Genomic DNA, 19,446 nt, shown 5'->3' on the forward strand with positions numbered 1-19,446 from the left:
GTGCCCAATCAAACCCAAAACCAGTGGACACTCTGGCTCCAGCTACACACTGCTGCTGAGACTGTGACTTTCCTGGGCTTCCTGGGTGATCTTCTCCTTCTTCTCGACAGTGACTCCTTTTTTAATTGATTTTTATTGAGCTCCACATTTTTCTCTGCTTCCCTCCTTGTCTTCCCCTCCCCTATTTACCCCTCCCAAGGTCCCCATGCTCCCAATTTACTCAGAAGACCTTTTTTTTCAACTTTCCATGTAGATTAGATCTATGTAAGTCTCTGTTAGTGTCCTTATTGTTGTCTAAATTCTGTGGGATTGTGGTTTGTAGTCTGGTTTTCTTTGCTTTATGTTTAAAAACCACCTATGACTGAGTACATGTGATAATTGTCTTTCTGTGTCTGTGTTAGTTATCTCACTCAAAATAATCTTTTCTAGCTCTATCATTTTCCTGCAAAATTCAAGATGTTATTTTATTCTGCTGTGTAGTACTCCATTGTGTAAATGTACCATATTTTCCTTTTCCATTCTTCGGTAGAGGGGCATTTAGGTTGTTTCCAGGTTCTGGCTGTGATAAACAATGCTGCTATGAACATAGTTGAGCACATGTCCTTGTGGCACGATTAAACACCCTTTGGATATATACCCAAAAGTGGAATTACTGGGTCTTGATGTAGGTTGTTTCCTAATTTTTTGAGAAATTATCACACTGACATCTAAAGGGGTTGTACCAGCTTGCATTCCCACCAGCAATACAGAAGTGTTCCGTTTTCCCCACAACCTCTTCAGCATAAGTTGTCATCAGTGTTTTTGATCTTGGCCATTCTAAAGCAGTAAGATGGAATCTCAGAGTTGTTTCGATTTGCATTTCTCTGATGACAAAGAATGTCGAACATTTCCTTAAGTGTCTTCAGCCATTTTAGATTCCTCTGTTGAGAGTTCTCTGTTTAGGTCTGTATTCCATTTTTTTAATTGGATTATGTGATCTTTTGGTGACCAATTTCTTGAGTTCTTTGTATATTTTAGAGATTAGACCTCTGTCTGATGTGGAGTTATGAAGATCTTTTTCCATTCTGTAGGCTGTCGTTTTGTCTTGTTGACCCTGTCCTTTTCTTTACAGAAGCTTTTCAGTTTCAGGAGGTCCCATTAATTAATTGTTTCTCTCAGTGTCTGTGCTGCTGGGGTTCTATTTAGAAAGAGGTCTTCTGTGCCAATGCGTTCAAGTGTACTTCCCACTTTCTCTTCTATAAGCTTCAGTGTGGTTGGCTTTATGTTGAGGTATATGATCCATTTGGACTTGAGTTTTGTGCATGGTGATAGATATGGGACTATTTTCATTCTTCTACATGTTAATATCCAGTTATGCCAGCACCACTCGTTAAATATGCTTTCTTTTTCCACTTGATATTTTTTGCTTCTTTGTCAAAAATCAGGTATGTGAAGATGTGTTGATTGATATCCTCATCTTCAATTTGGTTCCATTGGTCCTCCTGTCTGTTCTTATGGCAATACTATGCTGTTTTCTGTACTGTAGCTCTGTAGTAGAGTTCGAAATCAGGGATTGTGATGCCTCCAGAAGTTCTTTTATTGTTCAGGATTGTTTTGACCATGCTAGACAGTGACTCCTAAGATACTCTAGCTTCTTAAGAAACCTTTCTGCCTCCCACCCACCTGAACACACATCAGAAGAGAAAACCAAGAATCAGAGAAGCCCGGTCACATGTCATATGACTGGCACACAGCAGGTGACTGGACTTCAGTTCCATTGAGTTCTTGTATTCCTCCACTCCACACTGACTTCCGACTGCCTGCTCAGTGCGGCCTCTGAACTCCCCTCAAGGCCACGGATCTGCTGCTGGGCTTCAGGGAGGCTGTTCCCACAGAACGCTTGAGAGACTTCATCTAGCTTTGACTATTCTTGAACATTCTTTGGATGAAGTGGGCAAAGAAGGCTCAGAGCAGCAATATGTCCGTCATGACACATCACCTGGGACATTTCTGAGAGTGGACACAGGTGACCTGTGAAAGGAATGGAAGAGTAAGAGATGGGTGCAGAGGCTGTGGATTGTTCCCACCCTTCCCATGACAAGAGGCCATCAGTATCCCTGAAGGGCAGAAAGAAATGATTGTACCAGTGGAGGTGGCATCATTCTCCCTGAGTGACATATGCAGAGGTGACTTCTCATTCCCTTAGATTCCAGGCATTGATTATTGCCTTCTCCATGCTCAGTCAGGTGACTATGCAGGTGCCCGCTGTCATATCTGCTTTCTCTGCCTTCCTTACAGTCTACATGGTCCTCTGATCCCTGAGCCAGAAACAAGTTCTCACAGCCTCACTTCCAGCTGCACATGGACACAGTTCTTTATCCATCCATTCTGCCCTTGGAGAGCACAAGCACAGAACTTTTGGAATGAGTTAGCCCCAAATTAAAGTCAGGAGAGCTGACTGGGCCTATTAAACCTGTCAAAAAGCCCCCACACTTTTACTGGATGCAGTCTCATGTAGTTCAGGCTGGGCCTTGAACTTCTTATGTAGCCAAGGATAACATTGAACTCCTATAGGTCCTTCTCTGCCGCCCAAGTTCCAAGTGACAGGTGTACCCCAATGTGCCCCATTGTCTCCTGCTGGAGATAGATCCCAGGGTTCTGTGCTTCCCAAGCAGGTAGGCACTCCACCAACAAACCCTCTCTTTAGTCTCAGTGAGGTCTGAGAGGGGGCCTTCCTAGTCTTGTGTACTCACCTCCAGGGTTCATCTAGCCCTGCCCAATAGTCTAGAGTTTGTCACCAAGGAGAGGCTGGGCCTCATGAGGCTGCCATATGTCAGCTGCTGGTCAACAGGTATTTTACACAAAAGACTTTGGTTGGTCCTTCAGGATCCCAGCCACCATTTGTGCTCAGCCTCACTGCTGCCACCTGCTGGCCTCTGAGTCCCAGGGCAGGGGCTCTGTTGTTTCAAGTCCTGGACTCAGCTGGATCCCCATAGGGACCCTGCTTTGGGATGATTTCTGTCCAGTGGCAACCATGTTTGTCTCAATAATAGTGACTGGGCCCTGAAGCCATGATGTTTTCACAGGGCAGGGGCACTTTCTGTGGAAGATCAGCCTGGGGCTGTGGTGGGCACACATGGGACATTACATACATGTGACCATGGACCTGTCTGGTTAAAGTTTCAGAACACGGCTGCTGCTCAGGCTGTAGCACATGTGTGTTCTGCACACATAAAATAAATAAGCAATGTTATTTAAACTATTAAAAACCCATGATGGGCTTTAAGTCTAGCATTTGGGAGGCAGAGGGAGAGGCAAGTAGATCTCTGTGCATTTGAGGCTCCCTGGTCTATATAGCCAGTCCCAGGCAAGCAAAACTATATAGTGACACCTTGTCTCAAAAACACAAAAGCAAGCAAACAAACAAAAATGAAATCAAACAACAAAAATCTACAAAAAACAAAATACCCAAGGTATTGTCCTCTGGCCTACACAAACATGAGCACACATTTATTTGCACACACCTGCATCTGCACACAGACACACACACAGCCATCCAAGGCAATTTCACAGCTGATGTGCCATGTGTTTAACCATTCTTCCTCCTGAGTAAACATGGCTTCCCCATTTGTCTACCCATTCCCTGTCACACTCCTAGAACTTCCTGAATTCTTCTTTGAGTGACAGAATCCAGATGGATCCCAAAATAACCCACCCAGACTGGGTCCTGAAGACAATTAGGGAGATGCTAGAGGGAATGGTGGAAGGATGGCGACTGGTGGTGTAGACAGGACACTCAGGCTGCACTAGGACATCACAGTAGCACACTTGCCCCGTGCCCATCTGACCTCTTCTTTCTCCCCTAGGATGACATCAACATCTTCATCTCCTCATGTGCTGTCCAACCTCAGCATGAGCACCTCCCTGCACTGCTGTAGAGGGAAGAACCAAAAAGAGACTACAGTGTGTCCTAAAGGCCCAGTGAGTGAGGTTGCGTGACCTATACCTCTGGATTAAATATCCAGGTTTTGTTCTTGCCTAAGATTAGAGACAGAAACTCATGACTCATCAAGATTGAGGTTACAGAAACTAAGAATCTCCTAGTCCCCTCTGCAACATCATATATTTTGCTTTAAAAACATCAAACAAAGAAAAAGCAGCAAACAAACTAAAAACAGACAGTGTATACAGAGTGGCACATGACTTTATCCCAACACTATGGAGGTTGAGGCAGGTGGATTTCTGTGAGTTAGAGACCAGCTTGATCTACATAGAAAATTACAGAACAGTCAGAGCTACATAATAGAGACACCCTGCTATATCACAAACAAAGATACAAACAAACAGAGAAAAGCAAACCTGCTATAGTTGAAAATTTTGTCTAAGTGAATCTAGAGAGAAAACTAGTGACATCTTCAAGTTCTTTGTCTCCAACCAAAGTGAACTCATAGAAGACCTGCCTCCATCACCTTTCTGTACTATTCACAGTTTTGCTTAGCTTTGGTTTGTTGGTTTCAAGACAGGGTCTCCTGTAAGGCAGGCTGTCTTCAAACTCAATAGGTTCTAACGATAGCCTCCATTTCATGATCTTTCTATCTCTACCTTGGTGCAGGAGAATTGTCTGTATTCTGTCAATCATGTTTTAAATAAACACTGATTGGCCAGGCAAGAGGTGTAGGTGGGGAAACCAGACAGGAAGTGGAAATGATGCAAGGAGAGCAGGAGAATTCTGGGAAGGAGAAAACTGATTCCTCCCACTCCTGCCCAGATCACCGAAGCAGCCAGGTACTGAGCCACATGGCTAACATAGATCAGAAAAATGGGTTAATCAAGATGTGAGAGTTAGCGAGTAAGAAGCCTGACCTAAAGGGCCAATCAGCATTATAACTTACGGAGTCCTCTGTGTGGATGATTTTCTCTGGGACTAAACAATTGTGGGGACCTGGTGGGAGGACAGAAAAACCCACAAACAAGCAGGCCCGACCCCTTCATGTTACACTACCTGTCAATCATTGGGATTACAGGCATATGTCGCCGTGCCCAGTTACCTTTAGTACTTTTTATTACTGACTGGTTCAGGCCAGGAATCACAGATCCCAAAGACTAGAACTCAATATCTTCTCCTCAGCTGGACCATAATGTTCCCTTCACCCAGTGGGAATTTGGTCTGGGTTAAAGCACCTAAACGTTGTTGAGATTGTTGGTTCTGTATAAATCTGTATTATTTGCCTCTTGAAACCTCTCCTTTTGAACAATGAAAACTGACCTGGCAAGTCACAAGTCACAGCTCTGAGGTCCCTTCCCTTTGCCCAACTACTTTGAGGGTAGAGTTGATGAATGGATACTCCTTTAGATGACTGGCCAGACCACCATAGCAGCATCCTCAAGGTGAAGAACCAACCTGTCTTCATCTTAGGCTTAAAAGTCTTCTTAGAGTAAAAACAAATTAGGTTCATTTCTGCTTATTATTAAACCTCTGCAGCTCAACCCCAACCTCTACCATTAAATGTAAATGGTTCCATACTGCCTGTTCCAGGAAAGACAGATAATTAAGCCATAGAAACACAGTTAGTTTTGTCACAGATGTGGATAATGAACAGACATGTTCCAATCCATATAGTGGGTGCTGCTCAGACCTTAGAACTCGAGATTGATCCCTAATGTCCATATAAAAAGCAGGTGAACTGGGCAAGACCTTTAATCTTAGCCCTAGAAGCAGAGGCAGGCAGAAATAAAGTCAGCTCTGTGAAATAAAGTCAGCCTGACGTATATATTAAATTCCACACCAAACAGTGCTGAGTGAATTTTAATCCAAGTACTGAGCAGGTAGAGGCAGGCATGTCTCTGGGGCTCACTGGTCATACACCTTAACCTAGTTGACAATCTTGAAACCAGTGAGAGATCTTGTCCCATAAAATAAGTAGGATGACACTTGAGGTTGTCTTTTAGTCTCCACAGGCACTCCACTGCAGTGTTAGTTTAGAACAAAATGGGGTAATCTAGGGGGAGGAGAGCAGGTGCTAAGGCCTAGAAAGTGGGGTCAGGCTCTCTTTGAGCAGAGAATGGCAGAAAAGGTCAGCAGAAACAGCAAAGACTTGTCACAGCTCCAAGGGAAAGATCCCGTTGCTGGAGGCTTAGGCAGAGTCAAGGGAAAGGAATATGAGTTGGGTAGCCTGAGGTGCCATCTAGAGAACAAGGAAGCAAGAAAGGCATCAAAGGCAGAGCCAGGGTGGTTCACCATGAGTGATGATCAGTTGGGTCCCCAAAGCTGACTTCAAAATCTTCCTGCCGTCTCTTGTGTTCAGGTAAACTTGGCAGAAATATTTGTTCTGGTCCTTTTCCTGAAGGTCTAGGATTCTGAGGACTCCAGATGTCTGAGGCTGTGTCCAGTTCAGGATGAGCCTGTCCTTAAAATGGGCGTGTATGAAACCCGAGGTGGCATTGTAGATATACTCCCGATGAAGTTCTTCCATCTCTAGAGAATCCTCATCTGCAGATTCTTTGCAAACTCCCAGGGGAAGTAGAAGGAGAAGGGGATCTCGATGGAGCTGCCCTGGACACCAGAGAGGTGTGCTGGTTGGTTCACCCCATACAGTCTTTTTCTGTTGGATCCTGCTGAGTTCCCTGGAAAGGATGGGGGAGAATCTGAAGTCACTGCAGGGGTTGGAAAGTACAACCCAGAGCTTCCTGAGTGTTCACCCACAGGCAGGTGTGGAACAGAGGGCACAACTGTCTCTATGGCTAGGACAGGAAAGACAGGGAAAGGTTGGGTTGGACTCACTCTGAGGGACGAGTCCTCTCTTGGGGCAGAGAGGACAGGCTGGCTCCTCGAGCAAACACCTTTCCACATGACAGTCCTCTCTTCCCAGCCCCACTCACCCCTCATGTGGTTAAGTCCCAAGTAGCGAGGTCCCCACACTCAGGCATACTGCTGGTAGCAGCAGAAGCAGATTCCAAGCCAATGCTCTAATCTCTCCAGGAAATGAGACCAACAGAACCATCAGGAAGGAGAACAGGAGTGACACCAGGGTGCTCAGGAATCAAGAGAATAATGGTTAAGTGATCCACATCCCCTGGGCCATCTCATGTGCAGGAGTGAGTGGGCTCAGGACCTCCTCATCTCTACCTCCTTGTGGCCAGCAACTTCCTTTATCATTCTGGCTTCTTCTTTTCCTGTGTTGCAGAAGATCCCCCTTGTGGTTACCCACAAATGACCAGGCCCTTGGACCAACCCCCTATTTTTTGACTTCACCTCTGCCTGCTGGGCTCTCATCTCTTCCTGCTTGACCTCCTGTCGACCCAGTCCTTTTATTTATACACCATGATGTCCCCTTTCCCTCCCTCCTTATCTCTACCTCCCCTCCCCACTCCATCATACATTCTCCGATTTTGCTGGTTCTCTGTGTGTCTCAGTCTCTCATCCCAAGGAATTGACTGCCTCCTGGACCTGCACATGCTCTCTCAGGGAAAGAAAAGCTGACCCATGTCTCTGACCAGCTGAATGCCACGCTCAGATAAGAGATGCTGATGATGGAGGTGCTGGAGTGGATGCTACCTCAGCCCCAACTCTAGAATGTGGTCTCTTATTCTGCTCGTCAACTCCTTCCTGTTCTTCAGTAATCCCTAATGTTCTCAGACTGAACTAAGGCCTGGTGAACTCTCACTGCCCTGTCCACTCCCTGCTGCCCAGTTCACAATGTCCCTAGGCTTCCCCGGCGATAGTCCCTCCCTAGACATGGGTTCTAAAGATTATCCTGTTTCTGCAAGAGCACTGTTGCCCTCCCACCCACAGAGGTAGTCCTGGCTCAGACCAAGCCACCATCAAATTGCAAGTCTGAGGGGACTCCAGTCTCACTAAGTCCTTAAGGAATTCGTGATGCACAGAGGTGTCAGCCTAGCTACAATGCATCACTCAGCCCTACCCCAAAGTCCAGGAACAGGTGACACCTTCCATGAAGCTCTAGAGATGACTTTCCCTAACTGTGGTCATTCCAGAATGTGGGTAAAGAAGGCTCAGAGTAGCTATGTGTCATTCACCACATACTGCCTGGGACATCCCTAAGACGGACATAGATGTCCTGTGACTAAGGTGGAGATGTGATGGGTGGAGGCAGAGGCTGTGGGGAACTCAGGACTGGTTCTGTAAGAGCGTCATCCCTCCCTTCCCCAATACAATCAGCGCGATTCAGCTCTGGCAGGAAGACATGACTGTACCAGAGGAAGTGGCATCAGTCTCCCTGAGTGAACAATGCAGAGGTGACTTCCCATTCTGGACACTGATTGCCTTCCCCATGCTTCTCTGCAAGCAGGAAAGCAGCCCGCCGTCTCTCATTATCTGCTTTCTCTGCTTTCCTCACAGCCCGCACGGTCCTCAGATTCCTTGACCCTAGCCAGGCTCTGAGTTCCTGTGACTTCTCTGTTTGCTGACACAGTTATGCCCGTTGTTCCCTGAGGACCCAAAGGTACGGAATCTTTGGGATTCAAAGCTTAGTTAGAAGAGGGGATAGATGACCCACTTCCTTTGTCAGTAGAGTCTTTGTTTTGCATAGCTCAGGCTCTGTAGGTGAGGATGACCACAAACACCCCCATTTCCCACTGTGTTAGAATTAGAAGCATGCACCACCACAACCAGTGTATGTGATTCTGGGGATCCGACCCACATTTTCACACATGCTAGGTACCAGCTGAGCTATATCTCAATCCCAGCAGGATCTTCAGAGGTTGTCCATCCCTAGTTTCTGACTGGTTTTTTTTTCCTACTGTCTGTGGACTATGGGAAGAAGGTCACTTGATTGTCAAGCTATCCAAAGAAGCAAGCTCACAGGGGTGCCATGGGCCAAGTACTTGTCCTCAGGAACCATTGCAGAGCAGGCTCTGAAGACCTACAACTCCTCTTGGCCTCAGACCTCACTGTTGTTACCTTCTGTCTCCCTAAAGCCAAGTGACACATTCTTTTTCCTTTCAATGCCCTGAACCCAGATGGATGCCCGTAAGATTGTCCTATAATGGGGCTTGTCAAGGACCTTGGGTACTCAGCTTCCTTAACTGTTAATGATATTTCTCCAATATGAGAGACAAGACCCAGGAGTCACCTGCAACCTTGGTACTATCATGTGGGAGGAGGAACTTTCTGGAACACAAAGACCTGGGATTTTGATGATCAAAGCCAGGGACGCATGAAGGAATACCATCTGCTCCCAGGATATCCTGAGGTCATGCTTATCCCCTCTGCCCACAGTCAGAGCTGCTCTACCATCAACACAGGTCGTTAACCCATTCACTGCTCTCCTTCTCATTCTAACATCAGTGTTTACCAACTGGAGCGTGGCAGGAACCTCCTACGTGTGCCCTTGTCCCTGACTCTCCCCTCACTCCAGCACACCCAGCCTTCTCTCCACAGGAGTCAAAGTAGTGGGGTTTTGGGGATGTGAATCTTAAGCCGCTGTTCTGCTTAAAAACAAAAATAACCCACAAAGGGATTGCTGCAAAACCAGATGCCGTGTGTTCAATGCACCCACATGGTAGGAAGAGAGAACTGACTCCCGAAAGCTGTCCTCTGACCTCCGCATGTGCACCACAGCCTTCACAAGTTCTTGTAGCCACCCATAATAAAATTAAATGCCTAAGGGGACAGAGAGATAGCAAAGAGGTTGTGAATTTGTACTGCTCTTGGAGAACCCTGGAGTTTGGTTCCTACCACTCAATTTAGGTAGCTTACAAGCCAGGATTTTGATGTTTCATTTCTGAACTTGGGTGAGATTACACCAACATCCACAAGGGACCGTCAGCTCCAAACTATGAAATAGCTGGAAAAAAAAAACCTGAAATACAAGACAGGATGTTATAAAACTGTGTGTACATGGTCAGATATAAAATGAAGCCACTCTTGTCAATGTCCCAAAAGTGAACACAGCTGAAAGAAGCAGATGTATTTGAGAAATTGCCTGAGGGTAAGAACCGGGTCACAGCCTTACGTGGAGATTTGTGAAGAAATCTTACAGGGCAGGAGAGGTGGTTCTATGGTTAAGAGCACTGGCTGCTCTTGCAGAGGACCTGGGTTTGGTTCCAGCATCCACATATAGGCTCATAACCACCTGTAACTTCTGTTCTAGGGGATTCAATGCCCTCATCTAGCTCCTGCAAGCATGACACATATGCAGTACACATATACATTCCAGCAAAACACTAATACACATACAATAAAATAAGGTTTAAAAAAAAAGAGAAGAAAATCTTACAAGAGAAAAGTCCAGATGTGTGGGTGCATGAACGTCCAGGAGAGGTAGAAATAGCGAAGTCTACACACATACAAGCTTATTCTGAATCAAAAATTCCAAGCTCATGTTTGATCTAACACACCTGACTTCGAAAAATACAAGTATCACAGATGGGGGCAGTTGGGTTTTTTAAATTTTTTATTTTTTTAAAAGAAAGCAAGCTATATTTTTTTTATTTTACATACCAATCCCAGTTCCCACTCCCTCCCCTCCTTCCATTCCCTCCACCAACCTTCTACCCCACCCATCATTCACTCCTCAGGGAGGGTAAGGCACATGGCTTTAGGAAAGGTCCAAGGCCCTCCCTACTATGTCTGGGCTGAGCAAGGTATCCATCCAAAGACAATAAGTTCCCAAAAAGCCAGTACAAGCAATAGGAAAAAATTTTGGTGCCACTGCCAGTGCTCCCGCAGTCTGACCCAGCCATACAACTGCCACCCATATTCAGAGAGTCCAGTTTGGCAGATTTTTGAAAATTTATTTTATAAAATTTTGGATTCATTTATTCTTTTATTCTGTGTGTACGGGTGTTTTGCCTTCATGTATGTCTATGCACCACATGTGTGCCTGTTGCCTGTGGAGGTCAGAAGAGGGCACTAGATCTCCTGGAACTAGAGTTACAAACAGTTGTGAATCACTGTGTGGGTGCTGGGAATTGAACCTGGGTCCTATGCAAGAGCACCAAGTTCTCTTAATCCCAGAGCCACCAGTGGGAGTGGTTTTAAGGACCAAGGAAAACTTCAGCTGATGTGTGATGGGAGCCCAGAATAAAGACACTGGATAGAACCAGAAGCCCTCCCTCTAGGCTCCTCCACATAGAGTGTGGGCAAAGGTACTGTGTTTAGTAAAGAGAAAAATGACTATATTTTACTGACTCCAAACATGTTTCGTGAGTCCATGCTATATGGGAAAATCAGAAGACCACAAGCACGATGTGTTTATTTTGAGTTTCTTCCCCACCCCCACCCCGAGACAGGGTTTCTCTGTGGCTTTGGAGCCTGTCCTTGAACTAGTTCTTGTAGACCAGGCTGGCCTCGAACTCACAGAGATCCGCCTGCCTCTGCCTCCTGAGTGCTGGGATTAAAGGCATGCACCACCACCTCCTAGCTTTGAGCCTCTTTGTGTTCTGTTGTACAGTTTATATGACACTCCTTTAAGGTCATGTGCCTCAGCCATTGTTGAAAGAGTCAGATCGCCTCATTCTTGTGCGCAGAAGTCGGTTCTCTTCTCCACCATGTGGATCCCAGGGAATGAAACTTGGGTCATCTACCTCGGCGGCAAGCACCTTTTACCCACGAAACCATCTTGCCTACTGCAGTTTTACTCCTCTCATCCACAGCTATACCTTGGTTCTGCAAAGTGTGGATGGAGTGCCAGAGGTCAAAAGGACGAGTGACGGGCGAGGAAAAGGGAGCATGGTAAAGATAGAGAGCACCAAGAAAACCCTTTAATTTGGTTCACTTTTAGTTTTTTAAAAATCACAAACTTTGGGTCAGGCAGTGGTGGCGCACACCTTTAATTCCAGCACTCAGGAGGCAGAAGCAGGCAGATATCTGTGAGTTCAAGGTCAATCTGGTCTACAGAGTGAGTTCCGGGACAGGCAGTGCTACCCAGAGAAACCCTGTCTTGAAATACAAACCAACCAAACAAACAAAAACAAAAAAGTCACAACCTTTGGAGGTCATGCAGGTGAACGATGCGTTCTTGGTCTTGCATTAGCTTTGATCTGTCGACGACACCCCAACTGAAATCACCTTATAGCTTAAAACAGTTGTCCAGAAAAAGGTACCTTTTGCTGTGTTCTCCTGCAAAAGATGCTTCTTGTCTCTTAATGTTTCTTGCTGATTAACTTCATTATTAGAGGCACCTGGAAAGTGAACCAGAAAGACCCCAGTGATAAGAATCACACATCGGTGTCTTTTTCTCCATATTTACTGCAACCAGCAGCAGTCGTGGTCACTTGCCAGTTGGAGTCAGTGTCGCCTCTGGGCATCCCTGAAGTGTTCACACAAGCAGGCTACCATGATGTCATTCTGGCCGGTCATCTGAAAGAGTGTCCAGTCATCATCTCCTCCCTTCAGGTAACAGAGAAGGGGTCTCAATGCTGTTACTCAAATAATCATGTGACTTGCCAGGACAGTTTCCAAGGGGAGACTGACCCTTTGCCAGGTTGTTCAAAACGGAGAAGCATTAAAGTAGCCCAGAACAAATACTTACACCGAAATCAACATTCTCAACCACATTTAAGTGTTTAACCCTTGGCCAAATACCCATAGGGAGTGTTGAGTTTCAAAGGAACAGTATGGTACCCTTGGGGAGAGATGTTGGGTTCTAGCCTGGCTACCAGTGTTTGAGAAATTAGGTTGCCTGGCCTGAGGTAGTCTGTGAAAAAAGAAAGAAGGACGAGGAGGAGGAGGAGGAAGAGGAAGAAGAAGAAGGAGAAGGAGCAGGAGGAAGAGGAGGAGGAGAAGGAGAAGGAGAAGAAGAAGGAGGAGACGACGACGACAAGAGGAAGCCAGGTGCAGTGGTGCCATCTATAAGAGATGGGGAGATACGGTATTTATGTCACCCTTGGCTACATCTTGTATTAAAGGCCATCATGGATGACTTGAGAACCTGTCTCAGAAAAACAAAATAAAAAATACCAAGTATTTTGAAAAAGTACTTGAAGAGAGGTGATGGAGGATGGGAGCTGTCTGTCAGAGTTCGCTTTGGTCTAGAAGGAAGTTGAAGGTGGTATATAGTTTTCTACTTAGACTTAGTCAACTTTTGTAGGTATCATTGGTTTTTTTGTTTGTTTGTTTTGTTTTTAAGTAACACAGAGACAGTTGAAGAGGAAACAGGTAGTTTCTGGGAGATTCTATGTGACATTTCGACTCCCTGACTCTTGAGTTTCTTCAGTAGATGTAGGTATCAGTGAAAGCTGGGCGTCTTCCTACCACAAGCATAGATGACTTCACCCACTCCCACTAGTTCGGCCTTAAGGTGGAGTAGACAGTCCCCTCTTGGGGGCTCCTGTGGACAGGGAGACAGGCAGGTGGTCTGAGTATAGTTGGACTGAGAAGGTGAGGAGACTGTAGGTGGCGCTGTTGTCCTAGGGGGACACAAATGGCCACTACAAGGCTGTCATAAAGCAGGAGCTGCGGCTTAAGCGTCCTCTCTCCATAACAGGTCTCTATATGTCTAGCACCTTCTCCAATCTCCCTTTACTTCCAACAGGTTCATATGTGGGAGCAGCTTGTCTTGGTCGTTTATTTGGGGTCTGGGCTGAGAGAAGTGGTGGACAGGAAGGGCAGAGAGGTGGACAGGGGATTTCGTTAGTGAGTTTATGTGCTGAGTAAAGGCCCATAGGGCCTGCAGTATGTGTTGTCCCAAGGAAGATTCTGGTAGTAGATGGCACACAGGAAAAATCAGAAGGTTCTGCCCTGTTCTCCACCACCACGACTGTGGAGGGGTCAGTTGCAGAGGACAGTCAGATCTGAGTGATGCTGTCATCATGAGCAGGGTAACAGTGCCAGTTTGAAATGAGAAGAGGGAGAATTTGGAAGTGGAGCGCAGTTGGGTCTGAGGACAGAGTGAGGGGCAAGGTCAGAGAACGCACATGAGACTTGGGGGAGATCATAGGAAAGAGAAAAGATAATATCAGAAGGTCTAGGAAAAGACAGAGGCAGGGGAGAGGAAGCCAAAACAAGGGTCAGAGTACAGAGCTTGAGGTGGCTTCTAGGGGACAAGGAAGCCGGAGCATCAGCACCTGAGCTGAGTGGGCTCACGGTAGATGACAAGTTCTGTCCACTCTGATGAGTACCATTCATTCACGCCTTCTCTGTGTGTTCAGATGAGCTCGGAAGAAACCCATAATCTGCTTCTTCAGTTGCAAGTTCAAGATTCTGAGGAAGAAGTGTGACCCCATGCCCAGTTCAGGTGACTTGAAATGCTCCTATACGGAAGGCAGGGTGGTGTAGATAAATTCCCCCGAGGAAGTGCTGCCATCATGTGTGGGTCCTTTGCCAACTCCCAGGGGAAGGAGAAGGGGTTCTCGATGGATATCCTGAACACCAGAGAGGCTTGGTGGTTGGATGACCCCAAAGGGTCTTTCTCTGTTGGATTCTGCTGAGTTACCTGGGAAGGATGGAGAGAATCTGAAGCCAAGGAAGGGGATGGAAAAGACAACCCAGAGCTTCCTGAGTCATCATCCATAGGTGTGTGTGGGACACAAGGGAGGACTGTCCCTGAAGGTGTAAGTCACAAACAATCCCACACCAGTTTAGAATTATGATGAATAGAATGGCTATTTATTCAAAGGGGAAAAACTTACGGATCACCGTCCCAGACAACAGCCCCTCTGCACGATCAGGAGGCGAAGTCGAAGCCGAAAGCCAGAGAGCGAACAGAGGATGCTGCTCTTTTAAAGAGAGAGAAGCCATGCCCCAGTGGGCTGGTATCTCAGCAGCTATTGGCTGAAGGAGCGGAAGGAGCTCCTGCAGCATGTCCCTATGTCTTACTGTCCCATATAGGACAGGACAGACAGAGAAAGATTGTGTTGGACCCGCTGAGGGATGAGCTCTCTCTTGGGGCACAGAGGACAGACCTGTCCACATGCCAGCCCACTCTTCCCAGCCCCACTGCCTGCCCTTCCTGTGGTTAAGGCAGAGTCCCTGCTAGCAAGGTCCCCAGAAGCTTGCAGGCATGCTACTGGCAGGACAAGAAGCAGGATCTAGGCCATGACTCAGTTTCTTCCAGGAAATGAGACCAGCAGAACCAACAGGAAGGCCAGGTGGCCCTGTAGAGGGGCCCTGAGAGCACTGAGGAGTCAGAAATGTTTAGAGCAACATGATCCAACTGAGGATCACTGAGGAAGGGCGGGATCTCCCCATTTCTGTTGCCTTATGGCTAGCAACTTCCCCATCAGTCAGATTCTTCTTCTCCTATATTGTGGATCTTCCCTTGTGGTTACAGACAAGATAGATGCGCCTGTCTTTCGGCCCAGCCCCCACCTTCTGCTGGGAGATGTTGTCCTGGCCTTGACTGCTTAGTCTTCAGCTCTCCCACTTTGACCTTCTGCCCTGTCTCATCCTTCACACATCCTGTGTTGTCCCCTTCACTCTTCCAGATGGTGATTGTAGCTTAGCAACTCTCAGGCCCTAGACTCTTTCCAGCCAGCCCTGTCTTGTGAGCGAGCTGATGTATTTCACAGATGCTGAACCTGTTTTTCTAAGAGTGGATCTGTAAAATCCATTGGGCTACCGATCCCTATTCTGCAGAGCTTGGCTGCAACCTCAGTTTGGAAACCCTTGTCCCCTTCACTATAACTTTACCAATAGACCTAATGTCTCGTGCTTTCAGCAATGTGGCCACAGTCATGCCACAGACTGACTCCCTTACAGGGTTTGAAAAATCTCAGGCAATAGGAAGTAGGCGGCAGGCCCCGCAGTTCCTATCAGACCCTTCCCACTCCACAGCATCCTGATTAGGGTCACCCCCCAGGTCCTGCTGGCCAAGCTCTCAGATCTGATTTGGTTTTCATATCCTATAGCTTGTTGTCATTGTTGGCAGTCTTCCAGCCACCTATTGTTCCTGGTGGCCCCACAAGGCTGGAGTTGAGGCCCTGAAAACAGTGCACTAGGTGATGGTTTGAGGCCCAAGAGCTAACCATTAATTTGAGGCCACACAACCCTTCCAGTCTCAAAGTCATCGTAAGCTAGTCCCTAGTGCAGAGCTTTGTGCTAAGGAAGAAAGGTATTGGGCACAGGCTTCTCAGGATGTGGAGGAGACAAACTAGACTGTCAGGAGGGCAGTGAACCATGAGGAAGACAGAAGGAGACAGTTGGTCTATGCTGGGGTCCAGATGTCCAAGGTTAGGTGCAAGCTGCAGGGGATGGGGAGAGGCATCAGGGATAGGGAAGGTGAGAGACTAGGGACACCCTCAAGCAGGGTTGGTTGTCAAGGGAGTGAGGCTGAGAGTAGCCAAGGCTGCACTGAGGAAGCCAGGCTTGGGGTAACCGGAGGCAGAAGGAGTCAATGGAGGATTCTTGGGTGCCTAGTTGCTGGTCTTCCCAGAAGTGAGTAGGTGGGGAGAGAAGCAACTGTTGGTAGCTTCTGGATAGCAGCTGGGGATGGTCAAGGTTACCCAGCCCAGTGAAGGGAGGGCAGGGCTATCAATCCCAGGTCTCTCTCCCTACTTGCAGCTCTTTGAGGAAATCCCCTTGCCCATGGCTTCTTGGCTTCTTGTACTGAGGCCCCATAGGGACCATCTGAGCTCAGCAGCAGGGTTAGTTGTCACCTGACAGAGACAGGACCACTTACAGGAGTTCCAGGAGTGCAGGTGAAAGGCAGCTCCACCAGGAATGCTCAGGCGTTTTGTTTTGTTTTGTTTTGTTTTCCGCTAAAAGACCTCCTGCCTCTCTCCCAAGATTCTCTGTATGTTCAAGGGTGGTGAAGTCTACAGAGACCAGTCCAAACAACAGCTCAGCTCATTGGTTTGCAATCTCCATGCTGCTTGGGCTTCTGTGCCCTCCTTATGCACCCCACAAACAAGGGGAGCCTCTCATGTAATCGAGCTATGTGGTTCTAGAATGATCTAGGAATCCAAACCCAAGGCTCAGAGGGTTGTCTCAATCATTTTGTCTCCCCTGCAGATGACGTGGGGGCCCCAGGGTACTTGTCTCATGCAGAGGAACCCAGTTCCTGGGTAGAACAACTTGAGATGGATGAGTCTGTGTTCAATCCCTGTGTCTGCCTCTGAGTGGCCAGGGGGCAGCAGTGTCCGGGTCTCTTGCTCATAAAAGAAGACCTGAAGGAGCAACAGTAGAGACTGGAAGAGGGTACCAGGGCTCCACCCCAGCTACACAGGGAATCCATCATGAGGAGGCCAGGTCAGACAACAGGGGTTGAAGCCCAAGAAACTCTTCTCCTTCTGTCCCTCAACAAGAACCAACCACAGGTTCAGCCTGAGTCTCAGTCTCAGTTCCTTTTAGCTCCAACCTGGGTCCTTCCTCCCAAGAGACAGAATCTGCCTCTGACCTCCTAAAGAAGCAAAGTCTAAACAAAGCTAAAGTTCCAAACAGAATGATCACTTTAATGACAGTATTAAAGACATCATCTGGGAGGGTTGGAAATATGTGCAAGACAGGATGTAACTGGACCTTTACCATAACCTCCACCCACACCTGGTTCATATATGTGCACACACTGACCACATCCTAGCTAGCAGGATGTGCTCTTATCAGAGGCCGAAAAATAAAACAAGATTTATAAAGAGGCCTGTGTCCAGGATAAAGACATCAGCAAAAGGATCTCCCAAAGGCCAGGGGGGGACTGCGGGTGCCTGTCATTGGGTTCCCAAGCACAGGGTACTGTATTCCAGACAGTCGGTGGAAGCAAGGATGTCGGGAATGGGGTGGGGAAGACTTTCTCCGGCCAGAGCATACAGTCCATTCTCAGTGGAGATGAAGCTGCCATGTGCAGAGGCCAAGCAGGGAAGCTGAGGAGACAGGCAGTGGGGGTTTGTTGGTTGGTATGGGTCATCGGGGGAGAGGGGTGTGTCCCGGGGCAGGGGCTGGTCATGGTGGACCATAGCCTCACACAGAGGTGCTGAATCAGGTGGTGGGTAGGGGAGAGCAGCCAGGGATGCTTGGCTGGCAGGCTGTGGGGGACAGCTGGTGCCCCGCTCCAGAAACCGTCCTTCAAGCCTCACCTGCATTTGCATCTGTGCCTGGGTGCTGGTGGAGGATGGCTGAGAGTTACTGAAACACCTGGGAGACAGAAGAGGAGGAATCAGGGGCAGAGGGCAGCTAGCTAAGCAGTGTGGAAATGGTACTGGGCCCGTTCTCACCAACGCTTCTGCCGCCACAGCAGACAGAGTATAAAGATGAAACCAAACAAGAGAACCCCCAGGGTTCCCAAGATCCTGGTCAGGTCTCCTTGAAGAATGGGGCCTGGAGCTGGGGCAGAGAGTCCTAGAAACAGAGAAAGGTGTCAGATGGGCAGCCAGTGTCAAGGTCCTCCCTGTCTCCCCTCTTTCCCCAGACACACCTGGATCTGAGCTATTCAGGTCTCCACAGGCAACTCTGGAACCCTGAGGGAAGGTAACAAACTCACAGCAGAATGAGGTGTTGGCCAGGAAGTTTCTTGCCTTGGATTGTTCCAGGGTCAGAGTGAGAGAGACGCTGTTCGAGGTTTCCCAGCGGACCTGGGAGGCAGGGGCCCACTGTTGGGTGCCAAGTTCTGGATGTAACACGGCTAGTTTGGTCCATTGGGCATCGACAAATCCTTCCCAACTCACTGTTACCAGAGAGATGACGTTGGTTCCTAAGACCCCACAGCGAACTGAGAGGGAGAGGGATGGGAGTTTGGGGGCCTCCATCTGAACTTGCACCCACACCACGGGGCTCCCTGAGGAACAAAAGCAGGAAGGTCAGTGGCTGTGTCCCCGCACTGTCTCCTCCCCCATGGCTCTGCATTTCTCTGGCTTCTCCACTCACCTTTAGAGTCACAGAGGGTCAGCAGCGATGAGAATAGGACCAGGGCCTGGACCTGGGCCATATCTGTTTCAGGGAGGGCCTGTTTGTACCTGTTCTCATGGCAGACGATTTTCACAGTGTCAGCAATTAGAGTTACACCAGTGGCTCCCCACAACCTAGCCCTATTTCCTTTTTGAAGGCCCTATTAGTAATCAACTCCGGGGTAGCAGGTTCCCCCACTTAAAGTTACAGTATCAGGATTTGCCTGCCACTTCCTGGACCTGCAATGGTGGGGGAAGCTGTAGGGGTTACTGCCATCAGTCAGCTCTTGGCCTCAGGGATAGGAGGGTGCATGGCTGCTCCTGAGGCATCCAGCCTTATCCAGGGAAGGGGCAGGGGATGGAGCTACTGGAGAATGTAAGATCTTACATTCAGGAAAGCCACTGGAGACATCCAGGAGCCAGCCTGAATGACCCAGCACACTCTCCTTATTACATACTAGCAGTCCGCAGTTTGAGTCTGCAGCCCACTGTCCCTCCCCAGCTCCTGTCCCATATCCACCCAGAAACCCAAAGAGAGGCTTCCCTTGCGCCTTGTAGAGCTCTGCTTGTTGGCAGCCGACTTCGAGCTGCTTAGACCTGAAGCGTGGTCGCCTGAGGCGTTTTGTTTCTCCTCCATCCTGCTGACTCCCAATCTAATCAGCTGACTTCCCTCAGCCGCCCTTACCACCA

The 19,446-nt window shown here is 48.0% G+C and overlaps 1 protein-coding gene and 1 pseudogene across 2 annotated transcripts; both read right to left on the reverse strand.

Moving 5' to 3' along the window:
* Positions 1-6,191: 6,191 nt before the first annotated feature.
* On the reverse strand, positions 6,192-6,980 carry LOC125402144 (paired immunoglobulin-like type 2 receptor beta-2 pseudogene; annotated as a pseudogene).
* Positions 6,981-17,305: 10,325 nt separating this feature from the next.
* Pvrig (PVR related immunoglobulin domain containing) lies at positions 17,306-19,146 on the reverse strand. 2 transcript variants are annotated; one of them, XM_087903383.1, is made up of 5 exons: positions 18,737-18,901; positions 18,288-18,647; positions 18,088-18,211; positions 17,950-18,007; positions 17,306-17,736 (listed from the first exon to the last, which is right to left on the reverse strand). In XM_087903383.1, exons 1-5 carry the CDS (start codon positions 18,795-18,797, stop codon positions 17,584-17,586), a joined length of 756 nt encoding a protein of 251 aa, XP_087759509.1. In that variant the 5' UTR covers positions 18,798-18,901; the 3' UTR covers positions 17,306-17,583. The 2 variants fall into 2 exon arrangements, with proteins under 2 accessions (XP_087759509.1, XP_085539122.2); XM_085682996.2 differs by having other exon boundaries at positions 17,306-18,007; positions 18,737-19,146.
* Positions 19,147-19,446: the final 300 nt, after the last annotated feature.

Source organism: Myodes glareolus, chromosome 2, assembly GCF_982192425.1.
Source record: "Myodes glareolus chromosome 2, mMyoGla1.1, whole genome shotgun sequence".
In the NCBI taxonomy this organism is placed as follows: Eukaryota; Metazoa; Chordata; class Mammalia; order Rodentia; family Cricetidae; genus Myodes; species Myodes glareolus.

Bases quoted from the DNA above. Each gene is read 5' to 3' on its own strand.
- Pvrig (XM_085682996.2), bottom strand. From the start codon at position 18,797: ATGGCCCAGGTCCAGGCCCTGGTCCTATTCTCATCGCTGCTGACCCTC. The intron at 18,212-18,287 runs GTGTGTCTGGGG...CTCTGTTTCTAG, and splicing joins CCTGAATAGCTCAGATCCAG to GACTCTCTGCCCCAGCTCCA. The intron at 18,008-18,087 runs GTGAGAACGGGC...TCTGTCTCCCAG, and splicing joins CTGTGGCGGCAGAAGCGTTG to GTGTTTCAGTAACTCTCAGC.